General features: G+C 43.3%; 1 protein-coding gene across 1 annotated transcript in view; it reads right to left on the bottom strand.

Moving 5' to 3' along the window:
• Positions 1 to 12,768, bottom strand: part of Ism1 (isthmin 1) — a 79,203-nt gene that overhangs the window by 10,881 nt on the left and 55,554 nt on the right. The window contains exon 3 of the mRNA XM_004634307.2: positions 6,711 to 6,975. Within this exon, the coding sequence (XP_004634364.1) occupies positions 6,711 to 6,975 (265 nt within the window). The remainder of the gene's footprint in view (positions 1 to 6,710; positions 6,976 to 12,768) is intronic.

Genomic DNA, 12,768 nt, shown 5'->3' with positions numbered 1-12,768 from the left:
GACAAAAGGACCACAGAGACCTCAGACACGTGAGAACTGGTTTTGATCCTTCCAGTCCTTCCGAGTGAACAGCTGAATGCAGAGGATGTCCTCAAGAAAAAAGGAAATACTCAGTAGCCTGAGTAACCTTCCAAGCCACTAAATCATGAAAAATAACGAACTGCTTTTGTTTTAAATCACCAAGTTCCGGATGGTTTTTTGAAATCACTAAGGCAGAGATAGGTAATTGATGCAGTAATGATAAAGCTAAAGATGTCCCTTGGGGCATTATTCAACATTCATCCAATGAGTTGAGCTCTCCTTCTATGTCAAGTACAATTTTAAAGATGTGGAATACATCATTAAGTACAGATCCTTGCCCTGTGGAACTAATATTTTAATAGGAGGGAGTTAGCATCAATAAACACATGCTCTAAATGAATAAGCTCTGCATTAAATTAGAAGTTGATGAATGGTGTGGATAAAGGAAAAGCTGACCAGAATAGGGGGACTGGTAGTGGGACAAGTTGGTGCCTCACCAAAATTGACCCTCTTAACAGAAGATACATGCAAGAGCAGCTGGGGGACTTAGCCAAGGTCATCTGGTGAACAGAAGGGAAAACTCAGCCCAGACCTAGATCTCTAGAGCACAGCCCCTTCTGCAGCACCGCTGCTCAGTCACCCGCCTCTTCCAGTAGCCCTGGGGCCTCTCTGGGTGCCAAATGTGGGCCTACAGGCACGTCCCCTGCAGGCAATGGATGCCCGGCATTCATTAGTAAGTAGGCCCGGCATGCATGTCATCCACACATGTTTCTACCTGAACTGTGGGCTCCGTGCCAGACTCCCTGGAAGCTGTTTATGGGACTTTCACTCTGCATAATCCTCCGGCAAGTGGCCCATTAGGCAGAAAGAGAGAGAGAGAGAGAGAGAGAGAGAGAGAGAGAGAGAGAGAGAGAGAATGTGCCCGTATGTGTTCATGCAAACGTGTATGTGAGGTGCTTCATGGCACTGTCCTCATCTCTAACAGAGCAGAGACTTTGCTCATCCTTCATCTGTCCCCAGAGACTCCTTACATTTTTATCTCCTGCCAAACAAGATTCCCCTCCCCATCCACAAATTTTGATTTTCTTTTAAGAAACAGTTTTCTAACCACAAGGGCAAGCAGATGTCGGAAACTACTGCTCCATGCTGTGGAATTTGGGCCTGTGCACCAGTGTTAGCCTCTGCATGTCTAAGAACTTTTACAAGGGGCCTCCAGCAGGACAAGAGAGACAGGTGCTTCCAGAGGGAGAAGCCCCTGAGGTGAGTCAGGCTCTGCTCCTCGCCCTCAAGTCCTGTCAGTCTGGGGTCACTTGGTGATCTCCCCAAGAGTGCTGGGGATGTGCCAGCTAGGAGGAGTCACACCATTTCTGTGCTTGTATGTGAGAATGTCCACACGTGCATACACCTAAACACACCAGCAAGGGCTGAGTTTTTGTTTGTTTGTTTGTTTATATTTAGTACAGGGTGTACTCACTAAGTAGATTGGACTCATAGTGGGCCTCTTGTTTTACAGCCTCCCAAGTGCTGGGATTACAGGCATGAGCCACCACACCCAGTCTCAATCTGTCTCAGCATGCCCTGGGGACAGGGCTGGCAGGCCAGGCCTAAGGATCGAATCCTGGGTCCCTGTGTCTGCCTAAGCAGGTGCTTTAGTCTGCTGAGCTATTTGGCCGGCCCCTGTATATGACGCTGATTTTTATAGTCACACAGCATTTTTTTTTTTTTTCTATGCATCTTAATACTCAAAGAGAAAAATTAGCTTTGCATTTGAAAATACCATGTCATGTTTGCTTTTTTTTTTGAACTCAGAACCTTGTTCTTGGCAGGCAAGAACTTATTCTACTGAGCTATCTCCCCAGCCCAAGGGCTGATTTTGTTGAAAGGAACAAGAGGCAACTAAGACGATAAGGCTTTTATACTTGAAAGGGAGGAAATGAGCACGTAGAAAAAGAATTGTTAAGTCATACAGGCAGAATGCATAGCATCTGCGAAATGGGCTCCAGCATGAGACAGCCCAGGGATGCCGAGTAATGGCTTGCTCAACTTCACAAAAGCAAAAAGGTCTCCCCTATCCTGAAAGCTCCTCCCGTTTTTCCTTTGTATTATGGAACTGTAAACTCTGAGCATTAAACTCACTGTGAGTTTGTACTGCAATCCCTGTATGAGATTTCTTGGATTTAAATGATGAAATGCGAATACCATGTCAGATGATATATGAGAGACAATTCCTATACTCCCTCTTTCTGAGGCCTGTCTCACATGCTGATTTCAGACTGGGCCACATGACCTGCTTTGGCCAATGAGATAATAGCAAATGACATAAGCAGAGGCTTGCTATAGGAGCGTGCCTGAGAATTTTCCTTCCTAGGTGTAGGGAGCACTTCCACCACCACATGAAGAACTCAGGTGAGTCTTTGGGAGAGTAAAGGAGCAGTTGGAAAGGGGCCCCAGCCCTTTCACACCCCAGCTATCTAGGGAGGGCCCCATCACTATAAGCAACCATTAGAGACCTTCCAACCCACCTAAGCTGACTCAAGTCAACAGTCCTAACTACTCCCAGACTCATGAGGGAGAACCTTTTGTTCTTTAAAGCTGCTAAACTGGGGAGAGGGTATTAGTAAGCAATGAAACCTGTTATAAATACATTGCAAAGCCTCCGTAAGATGTGCTGTCTAGGCTGCTCTCAGAATCTAGTCTCTGGATCGATCAAAGATTTATTATTGTGGTGAGTGGCTTCTCCACATGTTTGTTGCTCATAGAGCTACTTCATTTTAGAAAATATGGACCACTTGAAATCAGGCATTAAGATTATAGCCATGTGATAAATCTTTTATATTCAGACTAACAGTGAGATAAAATGTACTAGGAAAAAGTGTGTGCCTGTCAGCTCAGTACCCTGAAGCTCCCATCATGTACTGGTCCACAGCAGCACTGCAACAAAGATCTCAGGGATTTCTGTATGTTTCACATGGTCCAAGGGCAGAAAGGGACAAACTTTGAGAGCAAAAGACTTTTCTGCAATAATAAAACAAATATGTTCTTATTTGCTCACCTATCAGAGAGTACTCTGCTCAGAGAAGAAAATGGGTGTCAACAACAAAGATAACAACAATGACAGGAGAAAACAATTCCTGGTAAAGTTTGTATGTGTTTGAACTGTTCCAACCTGTGACACAGAAGAACTCAAGGAGGGAAGGTGATGACGCAATGAGCTGAAAGCTGGGTTTCCAGGATGCATTTGAAATTGTAAAATAGTCTTTTTACAGTTTCAGGGCACTTAATGTTCTGTGGACCAGATATAATGTCAAGGCTAACTGAATTGACTTGGGTATTGGCTTGACCACTGCAGGCCTGCTCCATAATCCTAGGTGACAGCAGGTAAAATTATCACCTACAATAATCCCAAGAAACAGATAGACACCTCCTCCTTCTATGGATAGAGAAATAGAGGCTCAGAGAGATAAACATTCTTGCCTAACATGCTTACCTGCTATAGCAGCTTTGAATTTTGGCTCAAGTTGGCCTCTCCTCTTTAAGACACTCACTTATATGGCCATAATTCAGCATTGCAAAGAAAGACTCATGAAAAGAAATCACTCTGGAATCTTCTACTGATACAAGACCATTTCCAATTAGAGAATTTGAATGAACTGAGTCCTAACCCTGCTAATAAGCAGTGTCCACCTAATTCCATTATGAGTAATTTTGAGAATGGTCTCTTACCATTACAAAGACACATGTTTACTTGGGCTCTCTCTTCCCCAGGCACCTGAAACATCTGCAGGAAGTATTTACAGACGCTGACCAGTCAAACTGACTTATGGCATCCCCACAAGCTGTGTTTCCTTCATCGCCAGTAAGGTCTAGCTTCTAGTGAATATTTTATAGCACTTCTGTCCTGCAGTTGCCATTATATTCTATTCAATGCACCTTAGATTTTTTGAAATACTCTTTGCCCACAAACATTTAGACTGCTTAAAATCCTACCTTCAAAAGTCCACTTCTCCTGCAAAGACCAGCTTCAGTGGCAAGCCTTCAGACACAGTGACCTGCACTCCATGAGCCTGCCCTTCCAGGAGGGTATGTTCTCTCCCTGTCCCCATCCCAAGTGCTCAATACAGGAGTGAATAATTAGAAATTAATCCATAGATTTTTTGGTGATTGAAATAAATAGAATTCTCAGATGCCATATAGAATTCTGGAAAGCACACGTCCCTTGAGCAGTCATCTAAGAACAGTCATTCAGTTAACATGCCCATGCTATTCAGGGGCAAGGATATGCTTAGATTCTTGCTACTCTGAGTGTCACTCAGAGGGGACCAGTGATGCTAGCTTTCCCTGGCTCCTGTCTCTCTCCTACACCTGTTGTATTAGAAGTTGCATTCCCACAAAACCTGTTATTGAGATGCACAGAAAGGTATGAGAAGCCCTACTTATGGTATTACAAAGGACAAAGTTCTCTGTATGAAGTAGGCATCTTGATAGCTAGTCTACTGTGGGAAAAGTTACCGAAAGATACTCCAAAATCATAGGACTTGGGAGCTTCCCATTGGCCCAAGAATGCAGCAAGATTTTGATCCAGGGAATTTCATGGGTCCTCCAGGAAGATGTGGTGAGGGTGGCCAATGCAGACAGGATCTGCCCTAGTAGAAGCAAATTCTGTATCCAAGGTGGAACAGGACAGGATGCTGCTAATTCTCATTAACTCAACAAAGCAGATCTATAAAAGCTTTAGATGAAGAAGTTATTTCTAATCATTGTCCTCAAACTTGACTAAGCATAAGAATCGCATGGTGACCTTGACTGAAAAATTAAGAAGGAAGCATAGGCAGGTTCCAGGGCTCAGACACACCCTTCTGACTCAGCAAGGGACAGCAGTGGTCTTCCCCTTGGGCTGTATGTTGGGGTCCCTCTAGAGTCCAGAAGACAGTGATGGCTCACACCACCCCCAGAGAACCCAGAGTTGCATTCCTATCTAGATCCACTTTACTGTTGTGCTACTTTCTCCCAAGAGAGGTATGATGGGATAGTGCCTAAGATCCTGGATGCACTTTCCAAGATAAGTTGCAAATCTGTACCCTGCAAGTCACATTGATGAACCTCTGCAGCCTTTGTTTTTCCCATCTACAAGTGAAGTATCTGCCTCAGAGAGCTAGCCAAATGGGCCAACCTATGTGAAATGCCCCAAAGAGGAACTGTTGTTATATAAGTACTTACACAGGCTAGCTATGACCCCGGGTTCTTACTCTCGGAAATAGATTATTTAGACTTCTTGTGGGGATTTTATGAGCCACCTGACTGGCAGGTGTATGGAGTCCTCTTTCTGCTACCCATACTACTTGGTGTATATCTTTAACATGGCACTACATTGCCCTATTAGTTAACTTTTCTGTTTGGCATGACATGGGTGAGCCCTTCTTTAGGAAAGGACCACATTTCTCATATTTTGGGATTTCTTGCACCTAGCATGATGTCAGACCCAAGACATGCTCTTAATGAATGCTGGTTGATCAATCAAATGATGTGACTAGATAAAGAACTATTTTTGCTGTTTTGGACATTGCCTAGAATCATCTCTTAATGGACACAGATAACGCTCCAAAATAGAACTTGTCTTTCTGCAAAAAAAGAGGTAAAGGTGAGAGCACAAATGGTAGAAGTATACTCTTCACACCCAAGTCTGCTGATGGTAAAGTTATCTGAAACCTTGATGGTAGGTGCATTTGTAAGACAGCAAATGTTCCTACAACACACTGATTCCCCACTGTGGCTGGCCAGATGCTTCCAAGAGTTTTCTCTTTCACTTGGTCGTGTACATTTTTTCCCCTGTACCCTTGGACTTCTATGGGGCCATATGATCTGGTCTCAGCAACAGAATTTGAGTGGATGTGATGTGGGTCACCTCCAAGATAAAGGGGTAAAGAACGTGTGTTCTTTCTCTCCGGCTTTCCACATTCACTGGTTACCAGCCCAATGCGAAGTGCCTAGGGGATAAGTCTCAGCCCTAACAGTTGATGGAGCTCCCAGATGGAAGGAGAAAGCTAGATGGCAAATCATGGGTTCCCACTTTGTCTCCCATTGCAACTAAAGTCAGAAATGAACTTTTATTATCTTAAGTCCCTGAGCTTGGAAGTTTTCTGTTACCATAGCTATCCTATTGTAAAAACTGGAGAAACTAGATGTATCAACTGAGGGGCTTAACATTTACTGGGAGAGGCTTCCTTTGACCATGTCACAAGTGTTAATACCAATTCTCAAGGGCCACTACACTGCTGGTATGAAATGTAACCCAGTTGCCTGGTCAAAGGAAGCAGCGACCATACACATCTTTTTTATTACACTGCTCTCCATATGAATTTTTTACAGTGAAAAAATACAATGAAGTTAATTTGATTGCTCCATTTTTAGAAATAACTCAATATTTGGGGAAGGAAAGATAGAAAGAACCCCAAAGACCCTAAAGAAAATTCTCTCCAAGGATAATTCCTGTGATTTTAAAATTATAGTCTTTCCAGAAAACTGTGGCTGCCGGTGCCTCACTGGGGCGTCTGTGGAATACAGCCTTTATGAGATCTGCCTCACAGAAGACCAAAAGCCACACACTGTAAACTGGGTTTGGCTTGGCTCTGCATCTGCTAGGCCTTATTTATTCTCCCCACCAATTTTATATTACTGAGTGGTAAACTCACCATATTCTGGCTGCTCTTTGGTTTCAAAAGTCCGGTGGCCTGGGGCCGGACGGTCCCACCCCCTGGGGGGGTTGAGGAAGTTGCTGTCATCTGAGGTACTGTCATACTTGTAGTCCTGGTCCCCGCTGTTGGCCCTCGTCAAGGACAAGGACCTCTGCCACCAGGCCTGCCAGTCGGGGGATGGGACTGACCAGCTGGGCTTATTCTCCGGATGCTGATCTTTATCTGCTTCAGAGTCTGGACCGTCGACCACCTCTATGGTGACCTGAAGAATTCAGAACAGGCCAGGGTCAATGTGGAGTCCACCACCTCCAGGCTGTGGGACCCTTGGAAGAAAGTCTGAGAGAGCTGAAGGAAGTGGTGGCTATACCACTCAGGAAAGAAAGCTAAGATTGCGTGGTGATAGGGAGGGGGAAACATTCAGGGATGGCCTGCATGAATTCCACAACAGGATGGAATGTAACCTCAGGCTGGGAGAAAACAAGGCATTACCATGGTGTATGACTTGTATCTAGTTGTCTCTCCAAAGCCTCATAATGTCATAGCAACTTTTTTGGAGGTGGCTAATCTAGAGTATATGACTGTTTTTTAGTGCAATTCTAGGATTAAGGGGGCTGGGATTAAGGGTGGGTGCTTGCTGGATCTGCTCACTGATTAGATTGGCAGTGCCCTAATCCTGGTAGAGTGGATACCATACAAGAGACAGAAATACCCCCCAATGCTTTTGCTAATCTCTTCCTGCCATGAACCATGAACTGTTCTACTCTGTGAGGCCCCTCTGCCAAGCCACCCTGCCTTGGAGCCAGCGGATTATGGACTGACACCTCTACAAATTGTGAGCTTAATAAACCTGACTTCCCTTTAACTTGGGCATTGGATGTTTTGTCTCAGCAATGAGAAAAGTAACTGAGACACAAGGTTTCTGACTTATTAGTGAGTATGGGGCTGAAAAGTCTTCCATTACAGTGGAAAACATGTACTATATCTATTCCTAACGTGTCACAAGGATAATCACAATAAAACATAACACTTATTGCACATTATGTTAACTCTGTTTCAGGCACTTTTTTGAATGTTCTGTGTAGATGAGGCTGTTTAATCTATTTTCTTTCTGATTTAAGCATGAAATGTTCCCAAAAGTCTCACAGACTGAAGGCTTGACCCTCTGGGCAGCAATGCTCAACAGGTGGGGTTCAGAGAAGGAACTGGATCATGAGGGTGCCAGCCTCACTGATGGCTGAAGGGAATGAATAAATGTACTGATGAATTCACAGCTGAAGAAAGTTCTTAGGATGTGAGGCCAAATGGATGAAGCATTTCCACCTGCAGGCACCCCAAAGCCCTATGACTGGGGCTGTTTTGGGTCATTTGTCTCTAGTTTGGTCACTTCAAACAACAGGTAACTAAGCCAAGCTCCCCCTGATGAATTTCACTCAAATTTCTGACCCACAGGATGATGAACAATCCAGTGGTCAGTGCCTTAAGCTATGGCTCCAGAGCTGATGCTCTTATCAGCTTTGCTACACTGCCTCTCAAAATACAAACAAAACACCAAACAAACAAGAAAACCAACAACAAAGTGATAGAAGCAGAATTTCTTCTGTAATCCCAGCACCTTGGAGGCTGAGGCAGTTTGATCACTGTGCGTTTAAGGTCAGCTTGGGCTATATAAGTAAGTTCAGGGCCAGCCTGGACTACATAGTGAGACCCTGTCTCAAACAAAACAAAATAAAACAAACTCCTAAAAAATAAGCATAGTCTCTTGAAGACATAAGGGGAGCAAAGGGGTCATGAGTGCTGGCGGTGGGCTGGATGCTACAGGGCATGCAGAGATGTGAACACAAGGCCTTCAGGACCATGCTTTCCCAGCTAGGATGTGCACTCCTCCCATAGTCCAGACCCAGCCTCGGGGTCAGAGCAGATCATCCCAGAGCTAAGGTTAGAACTTGTTCTTTGGATTTATGAAGCCTACTTTTGAAGTCTGTCATGGGGCTGGAAGAATGTAGTATCTTGGCTCCAAAAGACAATCAACATAGAGAAGCTTGTTCTAAAAATGTAATAAAAGACTCATTGGGTTCCTTTGGCCATCACATAGCTCTTGCAACACCCCTGGATAAGTTATGTGCAAATGAGTCAGAAACACGCGCTCCAAGTAATCAGCGCAAGATGTACTAGGCAGATGCATTCCCAGTTTTGCCCTGACCCGATATCTGAAGAGTTTCTGCAATGCTCTGCCAAATCTCACGTGTGTGTGCCCAACCTGAAAACAAACAGCCACTTCGTTTTGTGGGATGGGGATGCCTGAGTCCTGCTCACTGCGATATTTACCGCAAGTTTACCAGCTAGTGGTGGTCCTAGGCTATGGTTTCCCAGGGTCCAGACACCTGGTCAAGATAGTAGCCTCTGATGCCAGAGTACACTCAGAAATAGAAGGCTAAATGCAGCTTTTTTTTCTCTCTCTCTCTCTGTGCTGGGAGACTGAGAAGGCCGCCACTAGCTTGAACCAGGCCACCATGATTTCTCTAGCCTTGTGGGCTCCCTTGCATATTTATAAATAATTATGGAGCTTTTAAGTAATTGCCAGAAAAGAAAAAAGAGAAAGGCAGATGAGAAAGACATCATCTATCCGATATCTCTGCTGTTGCTGGAGAACAGTGGTTATAGGAATCCACATAGGGCCTTTGAAGGACAAGTGCAAAAGGACAGGCAACCTCTCTTTGGAGACACAGGCTTTCTCCTTTGCAGCCTGACCCTCTCCTCTCAGCCTGAAGACAGCCAGTGCTACAACAATCCCCTACAAGGTTATTAAGGGTCTTGGTAGGGAGAAGCTGCCAGGAGACAGGCAGCTCTGCAATTATGGTAATGAAATCAGTCTCTGGGTAAGAGATAAGGGGGCATATGCCCAAGAGTCTTGGTATTCCATTTGTATTCAGACTGGCGTCAAAGGAATTGCTTAAACAAAACTTGCCCTGCAATTTCTCCAACCTGGGAATAAAAACAATTCCATGTTTCAAGCTATTACCATCAATACGATTTTTCCCCCCAAATTGCTGCTCAGATCCAAACAAAATAGATTTTTTTTTTGCCTGGCTGGGCAACAAGGAGCAAAATACGAATTTACTCCAAAAACTATATCAATGACTAAATCTCAACAGCTTAGAGGTTTCTTTTTCCCCTTTAATTCTTAGCCACTGCCCCAAATGAATTATAAAACAAAACAAAAAAAAAATCTTAGGACTCTCCCTTTTCTAAAGTTAACAATGTAGAAACTTCATACTGATATCAAAAGAGAAATCTAACCTTCAACCTGAAATTTCATAGGCATCCAAATAAAAAGACTTAATGAGCATGATCAATGACTGCTCAAATAGTAGGGATTAGTTTTATATTTCCTGTTGCTTTTATTCTATTTATGTGATTTTTTTTTACTTTTTGCATCAAGAAATTGCTCTGTAAAGATATCTTGAATAATCACCCATGTGAAAGAGCTGGAGGTGTGGACAGAACACAGCAGGTTTTTGAGCTGACTGACTAGATCTTACCATCTTTTCTCATCTGTAATGAACACAAGCCAAGGATCTCAATCTATTGGTTTCTTCTAGGCTTTTCCACACCACCAATCAAGATGGTCATAGAAGGGCAACTCTTTCCGAAAGTCCAGGTCTAACTTCTTGCAGAGCCTCCCCATGTTCAAGGACAAGAATCGCAACTAGGTGTCCATCCTGCAGTAGCAAAGGAGGATAAAATCTATGCACAATGACCAGCTGTTCTTCTTTTGATAAGTAAAGCTGAAATTAAGCTCTCTAGGCAGCTGAGGCAGGAGAAATACAAGTTTGAGCACAGTCTAAACTTAGTAATGTAGTAAGACTCTGCCTCAGAAAAACAAACAAACAAACAAACAAACAAATAAATAAATAAATAGAAATGGCTGAGGATGTAGCTCAGGGCATAGATCTTGACTTCAATCCCACGTACCACAAAAAATAAACAAACTAACAACAACCAAAACAATTTATATTAGAAGCAAACTATTCTTTGTTCAGAAAAATATTCTTTCCCTTTTTTTCTTTTTTCTTTGTTTATTTGTTTGTTTGAGATAAAGTCTCACTATATAGGTTAGGCTGGCTTTTGAACTCACTATGGCACCCAGGCTGAACTCAAACTCAAGGTGATCTTCCTGCCTCAGCCCCTGAGCATTGGAAGTACAGGTGTCTGCCACCACATCTGGCTGATGCAAACACTTCCTATAGTAAGGCTAAGACAACTCTCAGTCTAACTAATAACAGACCAATATTCCCAAGACTATGGAAGTCACAAGTGCCATGAAAAATGCAGGAGGGTCTTCCTGCTTGCTGGCCTGCTAAGCCTTCTGAACAGAGGCGAGAGAAAGAGAGCCTGGTGGGTGTGGGTCAATATTTCCTGGAAAAAAATCTTTCCTTAGGAACATAAGGCCATCCAGGGGCCTGTCTACTGCACAGATTCATGGTCTCCCTACCCCTTCTTTGACAAGTGCTGCAGAAAGAATAGAGTCCAAGAAAATGCTTAATCCACTCCTCTCAAATGTACTCTTGCTCTAAAAGCACCTGAGGCATCCCTGGATTTTAGTGGTTCATCTCAGAAGTCTGCAGCTGCGTATTCTCTAAATATTATTGCCTGTTCTACACAACTTAAACCCAACTTTCAGGCACAGAAATTGACGTAAAGAATTTCAGTTCCCAAGGTTAACTACAAAGGCAGTAGAGACCTGCTCTCTAAATGAGGTCCTCTGATTCTCAGCTGTCTATGTCATTTCCATCTCCATTATCACCAGTCAGCATCTAAAGTTATGGGACACGTACCGCACACAAGGCCCTGTGCACATCTTGTCTGGATGCTCTCCTCCACCCCTCAGAGACAACCACCCATAAGTATAGGTTTTACGCTGTATTGGTGTCCACAACATATTCATCAGTACCACTGTTATTCCAATAGTATAGATGAGGAAACAGACACAGAGAGGTTGAAGAATCTGCAGGGGGCTGCGGAGCACAAATCTGGCTCCCTAAACAGTGACGCCAACCCCGTACCACTCTGGTAGTACGGATCATGTCACGGGGAGCAGTTTCCCATGAGAGGGCATAAGAGAGGGGATATGTACATGTTTGTTCCAACAGGGGTATAGGTCAGTATCTCGGGCACAGACATTTCTTGGCCTGCATTTTTTTTTTCTTCAGAACCAGGGATTGAACTCAGGCCCTTGTGCTTGCCAGGCAAGTGCTTATTCTATCTCCCCAGCCCTGTTGGCCCGTATTCAGCCAGATCCACCATTCCAAAAGTATTCTGGAAAGAAAGGAGGAAGTAACATCAGGAGTAGAATCACTGTGATGTTTGTAGCACAGGCTGTCTCCTCTGATTACATCAAGAGGCCCGTGGCCATGTGCATAGTTTGTGCAAGGGATGAAATATCTTATAGGAGCGTGTGTGTGTGTGTGTGTGTGTGTGTGTGTGTGTTTAAAGAGAATAGAAAAGTCATAGATAAGGCATTAGAAATGATACACAATTTAAAAACTAAGATGATAGGTAGTCAATGGTGGTTGCTATATTGCTCATTGCTCTCTTAAAGATAGTCGCTCAGATTAAAGATATAAGCATATAAAATTGGTCAAAGTAAAAGTTTTAAGCATTAACTGCTGCTTTCAAAAAACTGATAGAAATTAGTAGGACAGTCATCTTAAATCCTTGTCAATGAAAGAAAAGAAATAAGTACATTGGTTGAAATAAATTCTGATCCTCTTTGATCCAGAAAAAAGAAATATTTGGTTGTAGATAGCTACTGTAGTAATGAATCAATGGAGTAAGCCTAATAATGAGTTTGTTTTAGGGATTTTTATCTTTGCTATCAGATCATCAGCTGAAGACTAAAAACTCAGCCAAGGATTCTGAAATTCAAGCCTCACTTGTCATAGTGGCTTTATTTGCTTTACTGAGTGATTTTCTTCTTCTTCTTCTTCTTCTTCTTCTTCTTCTTCTTCTTCTTCTTCTTCTTCTTCTTCTTCTTCTTCTTCTTCTTCTTCTTCTT

Source organism: Octodon degus, unplaced genomic scaffold (genome assembly GCF_000260255.1).
Source record: "Octodon degus isolate 3935 unplaced genomic scaffold, OctDeg1.0 scaffold00060, whole genome shotgun sequence".
NCBI classification, from domain to species: Eukaryota; Metazoa; Chordata; class Mammalia; order Rodentia; family Octodontidae; genus Octodon; species Octodon degus.
The sequence above is the reverse complement of the archived record's forward strand: the minus strand, read 5'-3'. Positions and strand labels throughout refer to the sequence as shown.